Source organism: Oncorhynchus tshawytscha, linkage group LG32 (assembly GCF_018296145.1).
Source record: "Oncorhynchus tshawytscha isolate Ot180627B linkage group LG32, Otsh_v2.0, whole genome shotgun sequence".
Lineage (NCBI taxonomy): Eukaryota > Metazoa > Chordata > Actinopteri > Salmoniformes > Salmonidae > Oncorhynchus > Oncorhynchus tshawytscha.
Window position 1 is genome coordinate 4,440,698 of NC_056460.1, and position 17,759 is coordinate 4,458,456.

The 17,759-nt window shown below is 43.0% G+C and overlaps 1 protein-coding gene across 1 annotated transcript; it reads right to left on the minus strand.

Annotated features, from left to right (window-relative positions):
* Positions 1-290: 290 nt before the first annotated feature.
* rcor3 (REST corepressor 3) lies at positions 291-17,230 on the minus strand. The gene is given in 13 exon segments (XM_024396773.2): positions 291-586; positions 588-781; positions 3,067-3,311; positions 3,416-3,473; positions 4,785-4,862; positions 9,781-10,002; positions 14,145-14,223; positions 14,308-14,432; positions 14,890-15,051; positions 16,130-16,182; positions 16,293-16,370; positions 16,797-16,853; positions 16,974-17,230. Coding segments are annotated over 13 exon segments (1,629 nt in total). The 5' UTR covers positions 17,098-17,230; the 3' UTR covers positions 291-432.
* Positions 17,231-17,759: the final 529 nt, after the last annotated feature.

Here is a 17,759-nt window from a genome sequence, read left to right on the forward strand (position 1 = left end):
TATGCGTTACAGTAAATCACTAGTTGTGTGTATTGTCCATCATAGTGTCTTCAATATACCTTTTGTTTATATACTACTTGCAAATTTTGCCAGTTTGTAAAATATACATTAACCAGAAGCCAAGAACACTTTCAAAAAGAACCAATGCTTCTAGTAAATCTTTAACATCACCAACACATAACATCTAAGCAAGTCTGTTAAAGATGAGTGAATTAAAAAAAAGTGATTTCAAATAAATAAAAAAACTAAGACCTAACCTAATATACATATACTTTAAAAACTTCAACGGTTTTACTTTTCTCATTAATATACATAATTTCCTCATAACAACCAACGATTGACGACCTTCAGGAAAACAACAGCAAACAAACGACCAAGTAAAAAAAAAACGACCACGACTTTTCAGTTTTCTTCCTTCGCCATTGCACACACTCAGTGCAGCGTGGAGGAGGACGGCATCTCCGATGGGATACCCACCAGGGTGGGGGGCGGCTGGCTGGAGCCTGGGCACCCTGTGGAGGTGGGGACAAGAGGCCGGGGATTGAGGCGTGGGGGCTGGGGGTTGGAGGGCCGGATGAGTGGGGGGCTGGTTGAGCACGGGCCGGGGTTGGAGGAAGCGGGCCTGCTGCTGGAGAGGGGGCGGCTGCCTGTGGAGGGCTGGGGTGGCCGGCAGGGAGGGCCGTAGGAGCGGGGGTGGCTGGTTGAGCGAGGTTGCCGACGACGTCACCAGGGTCTGGAAAGTTGCAGCGGGAGAAGGGCCTGACGAGAGGGTCACCTGGCCCTGGAAGAGAGAGGCGTGAGTTGGGATTTCAGACCAAAACACAGATGGGCAATACATTACAGCATACAGTGCATTTGGAAAAGTATTGTGAACCCTTTTACATTACAGCCTTTATCTAAAATAGATTTTTTTAAACATTTTTTATTCTCCCATCGACATATAATGACAAAGCAAAAACAGGTCTTTAGAATTTTTTGCAAATCTATTAACATAAATACCTTGATTTACATATTATTCAGACCCTTTGCTATGAGAATCGAAATTGAGCTCAGGTGCATCCTGTTTCCATTGATCATCCTTGATGGTTTTACAACTTGATTGAGTCCACCTGTGTGGTAAATGCAATTGATTGTGCCGTTCAAAATCATGTCCACACACACACCTGTCTATATAAGGTCCCACAGTTGACAGTGCATGTCAGAGGAAAAACCAAGCCATGAAGTCGAAATAATTGTCCGTAGAGCTCCGAGACAGGATTGTGTCTAGGCATTGAACGTCCCCAAGAAAACAGTGGCCTCCATTCTTAAATGAAGGACGTTTGGAACTACCAAGACACTTCCTAGAGCTGGCCACCCGGCCAAACTGAACAATCATGGGAGAAGGGCCTTGGTCAGGGAGGTGACCAAGAACCCGATGGTCACTCTGACAGAGCTCCAGAGTTCCTCTGTGGAGACGGTTGTCCTTCTGTAAGGTTCTCCCATCTCTGCAGTCCTCCACCAATCACGCCTTTATGGTAGAGTGGCCAGACAGAAGCTACTCCTTAAAAGGCACATGACAGCCCCCTTGGAGTTTGCCAAAAGGCACCTAAAGACTCTGACCATTACAAACAAGATTATCTGGTCTGATGAAACCAAGCTTGAACTCTTTGGCCTGAATGCCAAGCGTCACGTATGGAGGAAACCTGGCACCATCCCTACGGTGAGGCATAGTGGGGGCAGCATCATGCTGTGGGGATGTTTTTCAGCAGAAGGGACTGGGAGACTAGTCAGAATCGAGGGAAAGATGAACGGAGCAAAGTACAGCGCGATCCTTCTCCAGAGTGCTCAGGACCTCAGTCCAACAAGACAATGACCCTAAGCACACAGCCAAGACAACACAGTAGTGGCTTTGGGACAAGTCTCCTGAATGCCCTTGAGTGGCCCAGCTAGAGCCCGGACTTGAACCTGATCAAGCATCTCTGGAGAGACATGAAAATAGCTGTGTTGCGACGCTCCCCATCCAGCCTGACAGAGCTTGAGAGGATTTCCAGAGAACAATGGGAGAAACTCTCCAAACATGGGTGCCAAGCTTGTAGCGTCATACCCAATGACTCAAGGCTGTGCTCGCTGCCAAAGGTGCTTCAACAAAGTACTGAGTAAAGGGTCTGAATACTTATGTAAATGTGATCAGTGTTTTTATTTGTAATAAATTAGCAAACATTTAACAAACCTGTTTTTGCTCTGTCATTGTGGGGTATTGTGTATAGATTGTAGATTTGTTTTGTCGAGATTGGTGTGGAAGAACTTGACTGGCCTGCACAGAGCCCTGACCTCAACTCCATTGAACACCTTTGGGATGAGTTGGAATGCCAACTGTGAGCCAGGCCTAATCGCCCAACATCAGTGCCCGACCTCACTAATGCTCTGTGGCTGAATGGAAGCAAGTCCCTGTAGCAATGTTCCAACATCTAGTGGAAAGCCTTCCCAGAAAAGTGGAGGCTGTTATAGTAGCAAAGGAGGGACCTACTCCATATCAATGCCCATAATTTTGGAATGAGATGTTCGACGAGCAGTTGTCCTTACTGTCCATACTTTTGGTCATGCAGTGTTTTGTATTATACTATTTTCTATACTGTATAGCATGGCCATCTACCACTGGTTATGAAATAATACTTAGCTACACATCATGCAAGGAGTAAACGACCATTCAAAAGTAAAAGACCAGTCAACCACATTCAGATATTTCTACACGTTATCAAGTCGATGAAAATTTGTAGAATAATAAATTGTGAATTGAAAATGTAGTGTTTTGCATATTGCCCCCACCCCTTCCAAGGTGTGAATGTCCACATGCAACTAACATTGTTAGGAACTTTGGCACAATCATAACTGCTTATGACATCTTATGCCCTCACTATAATGTTAAGACACCTTTTCATGAAGGAATGTTTATGAAACTGCAGTGTTAGAGAATTGTTGGAGCAAAAACCTGCTTGTGGGAGGCCAACTCCCATAGCGAAATCACAGAAGGGGTTTCTGGGAAGGTAAAAAAAAATGTTTTAGGGGAATAAAGGAACGCTCCACCACCTCCTCCTCCTCTTCGTCCGTACTCTTCCCAGAAGGGGTGATGGAGCTGTTCTTCCCCTCCTCGCCAGAGGTGGCAGTGTCAACGTTGGGGGTGCCAGTTCCCTGCTCCGCCTCCCACTCCTGCAGCACCTCCTCCAGGTTAAACCGGCGGCGGTAGTTCACAAAGAAGTTCTTTACCTGCCCTACCGTCTTATTACCGATAACGTCGGCAATGGCCTGGAAGTCTTTCCCGTACTTCCGGACACCTGGTGAAACAACAAATATTCTGAAATTGCACAAGGTAAACAGACTGGCGGGCCATGGACAAGAACATGACCTGACTACAAACGCACAAAGAACTTAGGTTTACCTTGAACTGCCAGAAGCTGTTCATCTGTTGTCCAGCGGGCATTAACTTTTTGGTTGCACTAGAACAGACAAAGAATACCTGATATTATACACTGAACAAAAACAAATGTAACATTTGCAAAGATTTTACTGAGTTGCAGCTCATAAGGAAATCAGTTAATTTAAATGAATTGTTTAGGGCCTAATCTATGAATTTCACATGACTGGGAATACAGATGTATCTGTTGACTCAGATAGCTTAAAAAAAAGTAGGGGCTTGCATCAGAAAACCAGTCAGTATCTGGTGTGACCATTTGCCTCATGCAGCACACCATCTCCTTCACTATAGAGTTGATCAGGCTGTTGATTGTGGCCTGTCGAATGTTGTCCCACTACTCTTCGGGTGGGTGTGCGAAGTTGCTGGATATTGGCGGGAACTGGTCGTGGGTGACATGTCTAGTGAGTATGCAGGTCATGGAAGAACTGGGACATTTTTTTTAACTTCCAGGAATTGTTTACAGATCTTTGCGACATGGGGCTGTGCATTGTCATGCTGAACCATGAAGTGATCGTGGCGGGTTGAATGGCAAGACGATGGGCCTCAGGATCTCTTTGCTATCTCTGTGCATTCAAATTGCCATAGGTAAAATGCAGTTGTCTGTAGCTTATGCCTGCCCATACCATAACCCCCCACCATGGGGCACTGTTCACAACATTGACATCAGCAAACCGCTCGCCCACATGACGCCATATATGCTGTCTGCCATCTGGCCGGTACAGTTGAAGCTGGGATTTATCCATAAAGAGCACACTTCTCCAGTGTTCCAGCAGCCATCGAAGGTGAGCATTTCCCCACTGAAGTCCGTTACGACGCCAAACTGCAGTCAGGTCAAGATCCTGGTGAGGACGACGAGTCTCATCAGCTGTCCGGGTGGCTTGTCTCAGACATTTCCGCAGGTGAAGAAGCCGGATGTGGCGGTCCTGGCCTGGTTACACAAGTCTGCAGTTGAGGCCATTTGGACTTACTATCAAATTCTCTAACACAATGTTGGAAGCCACTGATAGTAGAGAAATGAACATTAAATGACCTGGCAACACCTCTGGTGGACATTCCTGCAGTCAGAGTGCCAATTGCACACTCCCTCAAAACTTGAGACATCTGTGGCATTTTAGAGTGGCCTTTTATTGTCCCCAGCACAAGGTGCACCTGTGTAATGATCATGTCGTTTTAATAAGCTTCTTGATATGCCACACCTGTCAGGTGGATGGATTATTTTGGCAAAGGATAAATGCTCACTTACAAGGATATAAACCAACTTGTGCACACCATTTGAGAAATAAGCTTTGTTCTAGGTCCCTTTCTCACTGAAATCTAAACATTTGGCACATACCTCTGGCAGCCTGAAGTCATCAATGCCCGCTTCCATCCTGTGTTTCAGACCACTGTTCAGTTGCTTTGCATTTTGAACCTGTGGGATAAATTCATAGTGCCTTCAGAAAGTACTCACATCCCTTGACTTTATCGACATTTTGTTGTTACAGCCCAAGCACAATACCCCATAATGTCAAAGTAGAATTATGTTTTTAGAAATGTTTACAAATTAATAATTTAAAAAATGAAAAGCTGAAATGTCTTGAGTCCAAGTATTCAACCCCTTTTATGGCAAGTCTAAATACGTTCAGGAGTAAAAATGTGCTTAACAAGTCACATAATAAGTTGCATGGACTCACTGTGTGCAATGTGTTTAACATGTTAATTAAATGACTCTGTACCCACACATATACAATTATCTGTAAAGTTGTTCAGTTGAGCAGTGAATTTCAACCACAAAGACCAGAGAGGTTTTCCAACGCCTCAAAGGGCACCTACTGGTACATGGAAAAAAGAAGGAAAAAAATCAGACAATGAATATCCCTTAGAAGCATGGTGAAGTTATTAATTACACTTTGGATGGTGTATTAATACACCCAGTCACTACAAAGATACAAGCGTCCTTCCTAACTCTGTTGTCGGAGAGGAAGGAAAACTCAGGGATTTCACCATGAGGCCAATAGTGACTTTAAAACAGTTTAAATGCCTGTGATAGGAGAAAGCTGGAGATGGATGAACAACATTGTAGTTACTCCACAATACTAACCTAAATGTCAAGAATGAGAAGGAAGCCTGTACAGATTTTTTTTTCTCAGACATGCATCCTGTTTGCCATAAAGCATTAAAGCAAAACTGCAAACAAATTGGCTAATTAACTGTCCTGAATACAAAGCGCTATGCTTGGGGCAAATTCAACACATCACTGAGTACCATACTTCATATTTTCAACCATGGTGATGGCTGCATCATGTTATGAGTATGGTTGTCATCGGCTAATACTTTTTTGGGGGGGTGGATAAAAAGAAACGGAATAGATCAAAGCACAGGCAAAATCCTAGATTAAAACCTGGTTCAGTCAGCTTTCCAACAGACACTGGGAGACACATTCACCTTTCAGCAGAACAATAACCTAAAACACAAGGCCAAATATACACTGGAGTTGACCAAGACGACATTGAAAGTTCCTGAGTAGTGTAGTTAGTTTTGACTTAAATCAGCTTGCAATTCTATGGCAAGACTTAAATGGATGTCTTGCAATGACCAACTTGACAGAGCTTGAAGAATGTACAATATTTGCTTTTTTTTTAATCTCTTGGATTTACCCAGAAAGACTCACAGCTTTAAAATTGCTGCTAAAGGTGATTAATATGTACTGACTCAGAGGGTTGAATACATGTATTCAAGAGAATTTAAGAAAAATAAAACACTTACATTCTTCCACTTTGACATGTAAATCATTGACAAAAAGTTACAAATCCCTTTTAATCCCACATTGTAACACAAAATATTGAAAAAGTCAAGGGGTGTGTATCCTTTTTTTAAGGCACCGTACATATGCTTAGAACACCACAATGCAGTAAGTAGTGCTGATACACTACATGACCAAAAGTATGTGGACAGTTGCTTGAACATTTCATTCCAAAATCATGGGCATAAATATGGAGTTGGTCCCCCTTTGCTGCTATAACAGCCTCTACTCTTCAGGGAAGGCTTTCCAATAGATGTTGGACCATTGCTTCGGGGACTTGCTTCCATCTAGCCACAAGAGCATTAGTGAGGTTGGGCACTGATGTTGGGCGATTAGGCCTGGCATGCAGTCGGCGTTCCAATTCATCCTAAAGGTGTTCGATGGGCTCTGCAGGCCAGTCACGTTCTTCCACACTGATCTTGACAAACCATTTCTGTATGGACCTCGCTTTGCACAGAGGCGTTGTCAAGCTGTAACAGGAAAGGGCCTTCCCCAAACTGTTGCTACAAAGTTGGAAACACTATCATCTAGAAGGTAATGGTGTGCTGTAGCATTAAGATTTCCTTTTACTGGAACTAAGGGGGCTAGAGCCCGAACCATGAAAAACCCCACCGTTATTCCTGCACCAAACTTTACAGTTGGCACTATACATTGGGGCAGGTAGATCCTGGCATCCGCCAAACCCAGATTCGTCCGTCAGACATCGATGGTGAAGCGTGATTAATCACTCCAGAGGACATGTTTCCACTGCTCCAGAGTCCAATGGTGGCGAGCTTTACACCACTCCAGCCGACGCTTGGCATTGCGCATGGTGATCATAGGTTTGTGTGCGGCTGCTTGGCAATGGAAACCTATTTCATAAAGCTCCTGACAAACAGTTCTTGTGCTGACATTGCTTCCAGAGGCAGTTTGGAACTCTGTAGTGAGTGTTGCAACTGAGGACAGACGAGTTTGACGCGCTTCAGCACTCGGTAGTCTCGTTCTGTGAGCTTGTGTGGCCTACCACTTCGCGGCTGAGCCGTTGTTGCTCCTAGATGTTTCCACTTCACAATAACAGCACTTACAGTTGACTGGGGCAGCTATAGCAGGGCAGAAATTTGATTAACTGAATTTTGGAAAGGTGGCATCCTACGACGATGCCACGTTGAAAGTTACTGAGCTCTTCGGTAAGGCCATTCTACTGTGAATGTTTGTCTATGGAGATTGCATGGCTCTGCTCGATTTTATACACCAGTCAGCAATGGCTGTGGCTGAATTAGCCAAATCTACGAATTTGAAGGGGAGTCCACATTTGTGTATATATACAGTACCAGTCAAAAGTTTGGACACACCTACTCATTCAAGGGTTCTTCTTCATTTGTACTATTTTCTACATTGTAGAATAGTGAAGACATCAAAACTATGAAATAACATATGGAATCATGTAGTAACCAAATCAAAATATATTTTAGATTCTTCAAATAGCCACCATTTGCCTTGATGACAGCTTTGCACACTCTTGGCATTCTCTCAACCAGCTTCATGATGAATGATTTTCAATTAACATGTGTGCCTTGTTAAAGTTAATTCGTGAAATTTCTTTCCTTCATGCGTTTGAGCCAATCAGTTGTGTTGTGACAACTGAGGGGTGGTACAGTTCCTTGTGAAAGTATTCACCCCCGTTGGCATTTTTTCCAATTTGTTGCCGTATAACCTGGAATTAAAATCTATTTTTTTGTGGGGTTTGTGTCATTTGATTTACACAACATGCCTACCACTTTGAAGATGCAAAATATGTTTTCTTCTGAAAGAAACGAGACAAAAAAATAGAGAACTTGAGCGTGCATAACTATTCACCCCAACAAAGTCAATACTTTGTAGAGCCACCTTTTGCAGCAATTACAGCTACACGTCTTTTGGGGTATAACTCTATAAGCTTGGCACATCTTGCAAGTGGGATTTTCGCCCATTCTTCAAGCAAAACTGCTCCAGCTCCTTTAAGTTGGATGGGTTCCATTGGTGTGCAGCAATCATTAAGTCATACCACAGACTCTCAATTTGATTGATGTCTGGGCTTTGACTAGACCATTCCAAGACATTTAAATGTTTCCCCTTTAAACCACTTGAGTGTTGCTTTAGCAGTATGCTTAGGGTTATTGTCCTGCTGGAAGGTGAACCTCCGTCCCAGTCTCAAATCTCTGGAAGATTGAAACAGGTTTCCCTCAAGAATTTCCCTGTATTTAGCGCCATCCATCATTCCTTCGATTCTGACCATTTTCCCAGTCCCTGCCAATGAAAAACAACCCCACAGCATGATGCTTCACTGATGGGAGGTGTTGGGTTTGTACCAGACATAGCATTTTCCTTGATGGCCAAAAAGCAACATTTTAGTCTCATCTGACCAGAGTACCTTCTTCCATATGTTTGGGGAGTCTCCCACATGCCTTTTGGTGAACAACAAACGTGTTTGCTTATTTTTTTATTTGAGCAATGGCTTTTTTCTGTCCACTCTTCCGTAAAGCCTAGCTCTGTGGAGTGTACGTATGGCTTAAAGTGGTCCTATGGCCAGATACTCAAATCACTGCTGTGGAGCTTTGCAGCTCCTTCAGGTTTATCTTTGGTCTCTTTGTTGTCTCTCTGATTAATGCCCTCCTTGCCTGGTCTGTGAGTTTTGGTGGGCGGCCCTCTCTTGGCAAGTTAGTCTTGGTGCCATATTCTTTCCATTTTTTAATAATGGATTTTATGGTGCTCTGTGGGATGTTCAAAGTTTCTGATATTTTTTTTATAACCCAACCCTGATCTGTACTTCTCCACAACTTTGTCCCTGACCTGTTGGGAGAGCTCCTTGGTATTCATGGTGCCGCTTGCTTGATGGTGCCCCTTTCTTAGTGGTGTTGCAGACCCTGGAGCCTTTCAGAACAAGTACAGTGGGGAGAACACGTATTTGATACACTGCCGATTTTGCAGGTTTTCCTACTTACAAAGCATGTAGAGGTCTGTAATTTTTTATCATAGGTACACTTCAACTGTGAGAGACGGAATCTAAAACAAAAATCCAGAAAATGACATTGTATGATTTAAGTAATTAATTTGATGGAGTGCTACATTAGATGGCCTCCACAATCAACCGACCTCAACCCAATTGAGATGGTTTGGGATGAGTTGGACTGCAGAGTGAAGGAAAAGCAGTCAACAAGTGCTCAGCATATGTCAGCATACTCCTTCAAGACTGTTGGAAAATCATTCCTCGAGTGTGCAAAGCTGTCAAGGCAAAGTGTGGCTACTTTGAAGAATCTCAAATATAAAATATATTTAGATTTGTTTAACACCTTTTGGATACTACATGATTCCATGTGTTATTTCATAGTTTTGATGTCTTCACTATTATTGTACAATGTAGAAAATTGTCAAAATAAAGAAAAACCCTTGAATGAGTAGGTGTAGCCAAACTTTTCACTGGTACTATATATATAAACTAATGACTAAAATGTACTGTGAAAAAGCCTCAACTCAAGCACCTTGAGGACCCAGGTTGCCCTGCATTGAGACCAGAATCCCCAAAGCTCACCTGTCTTTTGAGGCCCACCAGCTCCATGTCCAGCTGCCGAAGGACGGTGTTGGCAGCGCTGGAGCTGCACGACACTGCCACCACATCCTCCTGGGTCAGATACATGCCCTTGGGCGGCCGGCACTTGGAACGCTGTGAGTGGTGCCGGTGCATGAGCGTCAGGTGCTCCCTTCGGCCAAGCCCAATCTTGGAGGAGCTCAGGGGCTGGGGCTCCGTGTGGCTCTGGAGAGGCGTAGGTAAACTTTCTATTAGCTGTCACAACTGTTCGTAACATCTATTGGGTCATTGTTAGGACATATGACATGACACCTGGGAGTATGTTTTAAGAGGTATATTATAAGGAAATGCCGCACACTCCTGTTCATGCTCCCAGGTGATTTTATTGATACGTTTTGACTCAGGTGTTCATCAGGCATCAATGAAAAATCACCTGGGAAGATGAACAGCAGTGTGGTGCTCTCATTTTAATTGGTAATGAGTTCACCTACAACTGACACACCTGCAAAAAAGTACCTGGATGTGCGTATGTTCTGAAGCTTTTGCAAGTTACAAGAAGTGTCATATTAAAGTGAGACTCAGCGATATGAAGTTGCCATGAGCAGCACCACTGATATTCAGATGAGCACAATGCAAGACTGTGCTCTCACAGTACCAGAGTTTCTGCACATATGTGTGGTAGAGTCCTGCACGGCTCTGTTTTTTGGACCCGAACCCGCCCCCGCCACATCAATTCCGAGCCCCACCCGATATCAAGACAGATATTTTCCCTCAACACGACCCACCAGCATAGAATTGTTCCAAGAACCGATCTATGACACGCCAAATAACATCAATTTATTTCAAAAAAGTTATGACCAGAGTGTTAGGCCATTTTATGATAAGCTGTAGACCACACTATCTACCAAGAGAGTTTCTGTATTTTTCGTAGCTGTCTGCATACCACCACAGACAGATGCTGGCACTAAAACCACACTCAATGAGCTGTATAAGGCCATAAGCAAACAGGAAAATGCTAATACATAGCCAGCACTCCTAGACGAAAGGGACTTTAATGCAGGGAAATTTAAATCAGTTTTACCTTATCAGCATGTTAAATGTGCAACTAGAGGGAAAAAAGTCTAGACCACCTTTACTCCACACACAGAGATGAGTACAAAGCTCTCCCTTGCCCTCCATTTGGCAAATCTGACCATAATTCTATCCTCCTGATTCCTGCTTACAAGCAAAAAGTAAAGCAGGAAGCGCCAGTGACCAGTGAAAGTGGTCAGATGAAGCAGATGCTAAACCACAGGACTGTAGCACAGACTGGAATATGTTCCTGGATTCTTCCGATGGAATTGATGGAGTACACCACATCAGTCACTGGCTTTATCAATAAGTGCATTGAGGACATTGTCCCCACAGTGAGTCTATGTACATACCCCAACCAACATTCGTACTGAGCTAAAAGGGTAGCGCTGCCGCTTTCAAGGAGTGGGACGAACCCGGAAGCTGATCCTCAATACGGGGGCCCCTCAGGGGTGCGTGCTCAGTCCCCTCCTGTACTCCCTGTTCACTCGTGACTGCACGGCCAGGCACAATTCCAACACTATCATTAAGTTTGCTGATGACCCAACAGTGGTAGGCCTGATCACCAACAACGTTGAGACAGCCTATAGGGAGGAGGTCAGAGACCTGACCGTGTGGTGCAAGGACAACAACCTCTCCCCCAATGTGATCAAGACAAAGGAGATGATTGTGGACTACAGGAAAAGGAGGACTGAGCACACCACCATTTTCACCAAGTTCCTTGGCGTCCACATCACTAACAAACTAAAATGGTCCAAGCACACCAAGACAGTCATGAAGAGGGCATGACAAAATCTATTCCCCTTTCAGGAGAATGAAAAGATTTGGCATGGGTCCTCAGATCCTCAAATGTTTTACAGCTGCACCATCGAGAACATCTGGCGGGTTGCATCACTGCCTGGTATGGCAACTACTTGGCCTCCGACCGCAGGGAACACAGGAACACAGGGAACACAGAGGGTAGTGCGTAAGGCCCAGTACATCACCAGGGCCAAACTTCCTGCCATCCAGGACCTCTATACCAGGCAGTGTCAGAGGAAGGCCCAAAAAATTGTCAGACTCCAGCCACCCTAGTCATAGACTGTTCTCTCTGCTACCACACGGCAAGTGGTACCGGAGCGCCAAGTCTCGGTCCAAGAGGCTTCAAACAGATTCTACCCCCCAAGCCATAACACTCATGAACAGCTAATAAAATGGCTACCCAGACTATTTGCGTTGCCCCCCTCCCCTCTTCTATGCTGCTGCTACTCTGTTATTATCTATGCATAGTCACCTTAATAACTCTATACCTACATGTTCATATTACTCAATTACCTCGACATCGGTGCCCCGCACATTGACTCTGTACCGGTACCCCCTGCATATAGCCCCGCTATTGTTATTTACTGCTGCTCATTAATGATTTGTTATTCTTATCTCTTTACTCTTTTTTTGTGTATTTTCTTAACTGCATAGTTGGTTAAGGGCTTGTAAGTAAGCATTTCACTGTAAGGTCTACCTACACCTGTTGTAATCAGCACATGTGACAAATAAAATGTCATTTTATTTCCCCTCCTTGCATGAAAGAATTTGCCTGCATGTCTATTAAACATTTGGATAAAAGGAAACCATGCCATGAATTAAGAACGATAGCCTTATCTTATTTTCTTAATGCGGCGCACATTGACAATTTAAATCGCTTTGAGAAAAATCCTTATAATTAGCCTTCTTACCTAATTAAAGCCTATAGGCGTCATAACGAAACAATACCTTTACATTCAATATTGTTTAGATAATAAAATAGTTTAATTGAACCAAATAAAAAAATCCCAGAATCGAATAAGCTATAGGCTGCAAAATTATCCTAAATTTATTTAGTAGGTTTAGACTTTATACAGCCTGCATATGGTCTAAATGAACAAAAGCCTGAATTAATGTAATAATTCATTGATAATTAACTGAATTATCGTAAACAAATACCTGCTTGCACTTTTGCAGGCTGTGTATCCATCTCCTGGGTTGTTTGTCCACAATGACTACAAAATCCTTCCAATTTCACTCGCGGAGCATATGTTTCCACGATGGTGTAATCCACCATCATAACCTTTCTTTCCATTTCTCCTGTTACGTTAGCCATTTTTGCGTGAGCTAGGCGCCAGGGAAAATAAATGTATGTATTGTTGCGTGGTGGAAGGAAACGTAAGGTCAGCACATGGACAAATTAGGAACGTTTCAACAACACACAAATAATGAATAGTTCCCTGCTCCACTCTCGCTGTGTGGCTGGTAGCCTAGACTATGTCTGGCTCACCGTGCACATAATGGAAATCGCAACAATTCAACAAGCTCCTGGGTTTGTAAAATAAATGTTGATTTAAACCTTTTGACCTGCAATATAATTGTTCTGAACTGCGATCCAACCCACGGGTTGAAAGACTTTTCATTCCACCTGCCATAAATGTTTTTTTGCGGGTCAACAGTGGGTATCCATCCCGATGCAGGATTCTAGTCCACGGGTGTGCGTCTCTCTGCTACAACGTAATAGCTATGGAACCAAAACTGTGTAAAAGTTTAGTGCTTCAAACGCTCTTAGTTGTTGCGGAAATTGACCCTGTTGCGTTTACTTTATGCATCGCTTACTGTACCTTTTTTAGTGTGACCTTTGTTACTAACCCAATAACTAGCCTACGGATATTGTTTCACTCGCTGTATCTAGTGGTCCTAGGCCTAGATACATGGTCTGTAACCTGAACGTGTGCATTTGTGAGAACTCTGTGCATTGGAGGACCGTGTCCAGGGAGACAGCAATCTTATCTTGGTCCAGGGCTAGCTCTGTCTCTCTTGACCTCGTTCGTCATCCAAGTGGATTATCATTTGTTCAGATGGTGACAAAAATACATGCATACAAAAAGGAAACCACAAACAAGTATGACTAAACTAAAGATTCAAAACTAAACGAAAGGCCTCATGGCCACCAAACCAACTAGCAACCTCACAGCTTGCAAGCTGGGACACTGACCGATGATCACCCTTAATTGGCAGCACCTGATGTGCTTATCAAGCAGGCTTAATACCTGGGCAAGGTTACGGCCACCTGGGGATGGAGTGTGGAAGTGTATCCTGGGTAGTGTGTTTGTCTACTGTATATCCTAACACTAACCTTCCCCCCACATCATAACACCTTGCATTTTATTTCACTATTTTCTTTGGCGTCTGTCTACTCTACTAATTGTAAGTGAATGCTGGTCACTGATTACTGTTTGATATATCCCAACTGCCATTCCAGCAGTTTAAATTCTAAAGTTTAGATAACGTACCTCTTTTTTCGTCTCCTTGGTGGGGTCATAATCGCTATCGTTTGCTTCGATGGGGTTGGCCTCCTCCATTTCTTCATCACTAATGTCAAGAAAAGCAAATCGTTATTGGATTCCAACCACTTGGAATTTGACAGACAGTAGTAAAAGGCGAGCTACAACTAACCTTTCATCTTGGGCGTTTCGGTTTGCCAGCTTTCTGGCCTGGCGGTCCATCAGGCTGGTCCTGGACCGGGTCTTCTTCCAGGAGTAGTAATACTTCACAAGACTGGATATGGATTTGTCTGGTAACTACAACAGATGAGAAAATGGTACCAATCGACAGTTTATACTTACATTAAAGACGGGATTCAATCAAAGGCGCATTGTTGACAAGCGCACTGCACTGTTGACAAGCGCACTGCACTGTTGACAAGAATACTGCACTGTTGACAAGCGCACTGCACTGTTGACAAGCGCACTGCACTGTTGACAAGCGCACTGCACAGTTGACAAGCGCATTGCACAGTTGACAAGCGCACTGCACAGTTGACAAGCGCACTGCACTGTTGACAATGCGTCCTTTAAAAGGCAATCACCCCAACGTTCACACAGGTTGCATTCAAGGTGAATGCAGATGTCGGGTCAAGCGTAAATTACCTTAAATTCAACTGCAATATTCATCCAGACTGCTTGTGTATGTTTGTATAAACAGTATACAGACATACATTCAAGTAAAAGATACTGTATATTAATATATGTATGTTACCATTTGTTGAATCCTGTGGAAGCTTTTTCCGTGGAAGCTGAAGGCTTGTTCGAACAGCACCTTATCCTCCACGGTCCACTCGTCGGGGAAGGGGGTGAAGTTGGGCAGGTCTGCCAGGGACTTCTCAATGTTGTGTTTGTGCCAGAACAGCATGCCCAATGCCTGTGGGGGACAGCAACGAGTGGAATCTACTGAGAATGGACACCAGGCAGGTCTATGGGGCGTCACGAAGCCAGAAATGCTTGAGCAACAGAACTAGAATAGGTAGAGTAGGTATTCCCCTAAATAACATTTGAATATGTTATTTTTAAGTATTTTTTAAATGTTTTATTTATTTCACCTTTATTTAACCAGGTAGGCTAGTTGAGAACAAGTTCTCATTTGCAACTGCGACCTGGCCAAGATAAAGCATAGCAGTGTGAACAGACAACACAGAGTTACACATGGAGTAAACAATTAACAAGTCAATAACACAGTAGAAAAAAAGAGAGTCTATATACATTGTGTGCAAAAGGCATGAGGAGGTAGGCGAATAATTACAATTTTGCAGATTAACACTGGAGTGATAAATGATCAGATGGTCATGTACAGGTAGAGATATTGTTGTGCAAAAGAGCAGAAAAGTAAATAAATATAAACAGTATGGGGATGAGGTAGGTAAAATTGGGTGGGCTATTTACCGATAGACTATGTACAGCTGCAGCGATCGTTTAGCTGCTCAGATAGCAGAAGTTTGAAGTTGGTGAGGGAGATAAAAAAGTCTCCAACTTCAGCGATTTTTGCAATTCGTTCCAGTCACAGGCAGCAGAGAACTGGAACGAAAGGCGGCCAAATGAGGTGTTGGCTTTAGGGATGATCAGTGAGATACACCTGCTGGAGCGCATGCTACGGGTGGGTGTTGCCATCGTGACCAGTGAACTGAGATAAGGCGGAGCTTTACCTAGCATGGACTTGTAGATGACCTGGAGCCAGTGGGTCTGGCGACGAATATGTAGCGAGGGCCAGCCGACTAGAGCATACGAGTATGTCGTGGTATTTTATGAATACATTGTGGGTCAAATTTACTGAGCTTTCACACAGTTGTAAATGTTAGGCCTGTCGGGGGGGGGGGATTGGAAAATGTTAAAATTGTGAATATGCTTCAAGTTTTTCATATGATTTTGAAAAATAGGTGGATTCTCTGCATTGGTGAAAAAGCTTAGTAAAAGTGGCCCTAATTAATCCTAAAAAGCAGACATACCTGCTCAACATTATATCCATGCTTCTCTTTTGCAATGGCAATATATTCATCCACTGTGGGGGAAAAAATCATAGTTTAATTAAACTACTTAGAAATATTTTTGTAAAATCAATTTTTGGTTGTCTTTAGAAATAAGATGCTTGTGAAAACCAAACTGACTTACATTTTGGGTCGAAAATGGTGTGATATGGAGACCACACCAACATTCCCCCACTATCTTTATCACTGTACTTGGTAGAACCTACAGAAATATATATAGCACATATATAGCACATAATTAGAAAAAACACATTTTCATATGGTGTAATTTCATGTCATTTTAACAGCCTAATTAAAGCAATACATGCAGGACTAAAGAGGCTGCTTTATTGTTGTTAATATTGTTTAGATGGCTTTTTGTTGCTAATTCAGTTGAAGGAGACCAATAGCAAGCCTAGGGTGGGCAAGTATAGCCTCGGGATAGAAATGTTTCAAAACGCTTCTATAAACCAAACATGGACAACATCTTTCAATGGGCCCATAATTCTCTACACATCTGGCTCAATTCTGAAATAAAAGACTACTGACTATGGGTTGTAAAAGTAAAAAGGTTAATTTAAATGTATTGTCATAACCTATACCGAGGCTACCACCAGAATACAGTCAGGTAGATCAAGCATAACCTTACCAGGATCAAATTCTGGTATATTGGCTTGATAATCGGATCCCACACGCATTCCGACATCTGCAATTAGGAAAAATGTGTATAACACATTAATAGACACATTTTCTGTTTTTCGCGTTCAAAATAATAAAAATAATACATGTACAGTGTGACATGCAAAATGAGTGTTCGAGGCTATACCGTGCTCGTCGTCACTGCCACTCTCATCAGAAAAATGTCCATTCGATGCATTTGAAGGGCTTTTTGTTCCGTTAGAGCGTCCCTTTCCGAGATACTCCGACCCTTTATCCATCATTCCAGGCATTTTTTACGTATCTTTGTGGGTTCTCCTTGGGAGAATACCTAATATAACCATGCAATGTATCTTTTTTCACAGCCAGTCTTTTCAATAACTCCCACAGCTACGCAGCTGTGACACTGTGCCACAGTCCAGTATTCATCCACCATTTTTAGCTAATTATGGTTTTACAAAGATATGTATATAAAAAAAAACATTGTTCAAGCCTGTTCCTGAGTCTGCTATCGGTTGTTTTTGGTGTAATTCACACGACTTGTATTTGTTCAGACATACAGCAATTGATATTCAAAATCAGAAGGAACTAATTCGTCTGGCGGAAGGACTTTTACGCACTTGGTTATATGAAGCCAAACTGCGGCTCTGCGTGCGCCGGTGAAAATGGAGTTGTTTACAGTCACGCTCCGTAGACGAATAGGCTACAACAATAATCATTTGTTACAATTTCTTACACATAATATAGGCTACGTCTGTTTGGACACGTTGGAGGCGTTTTGTAAAGCCAATATAGAACCTGTGGCTCTTTTTTTTTAAGAAGCGTCTTTATTCACAGAAGCGTCTACACAGCTTTTCAGCATTTCAACGTAGGCTATTTTTGACTTGATTTTTTTTGCAAATATAAACAACTTTACGTTTGCAATGATGGCCCCATATTAGGCTAATGATAAGTA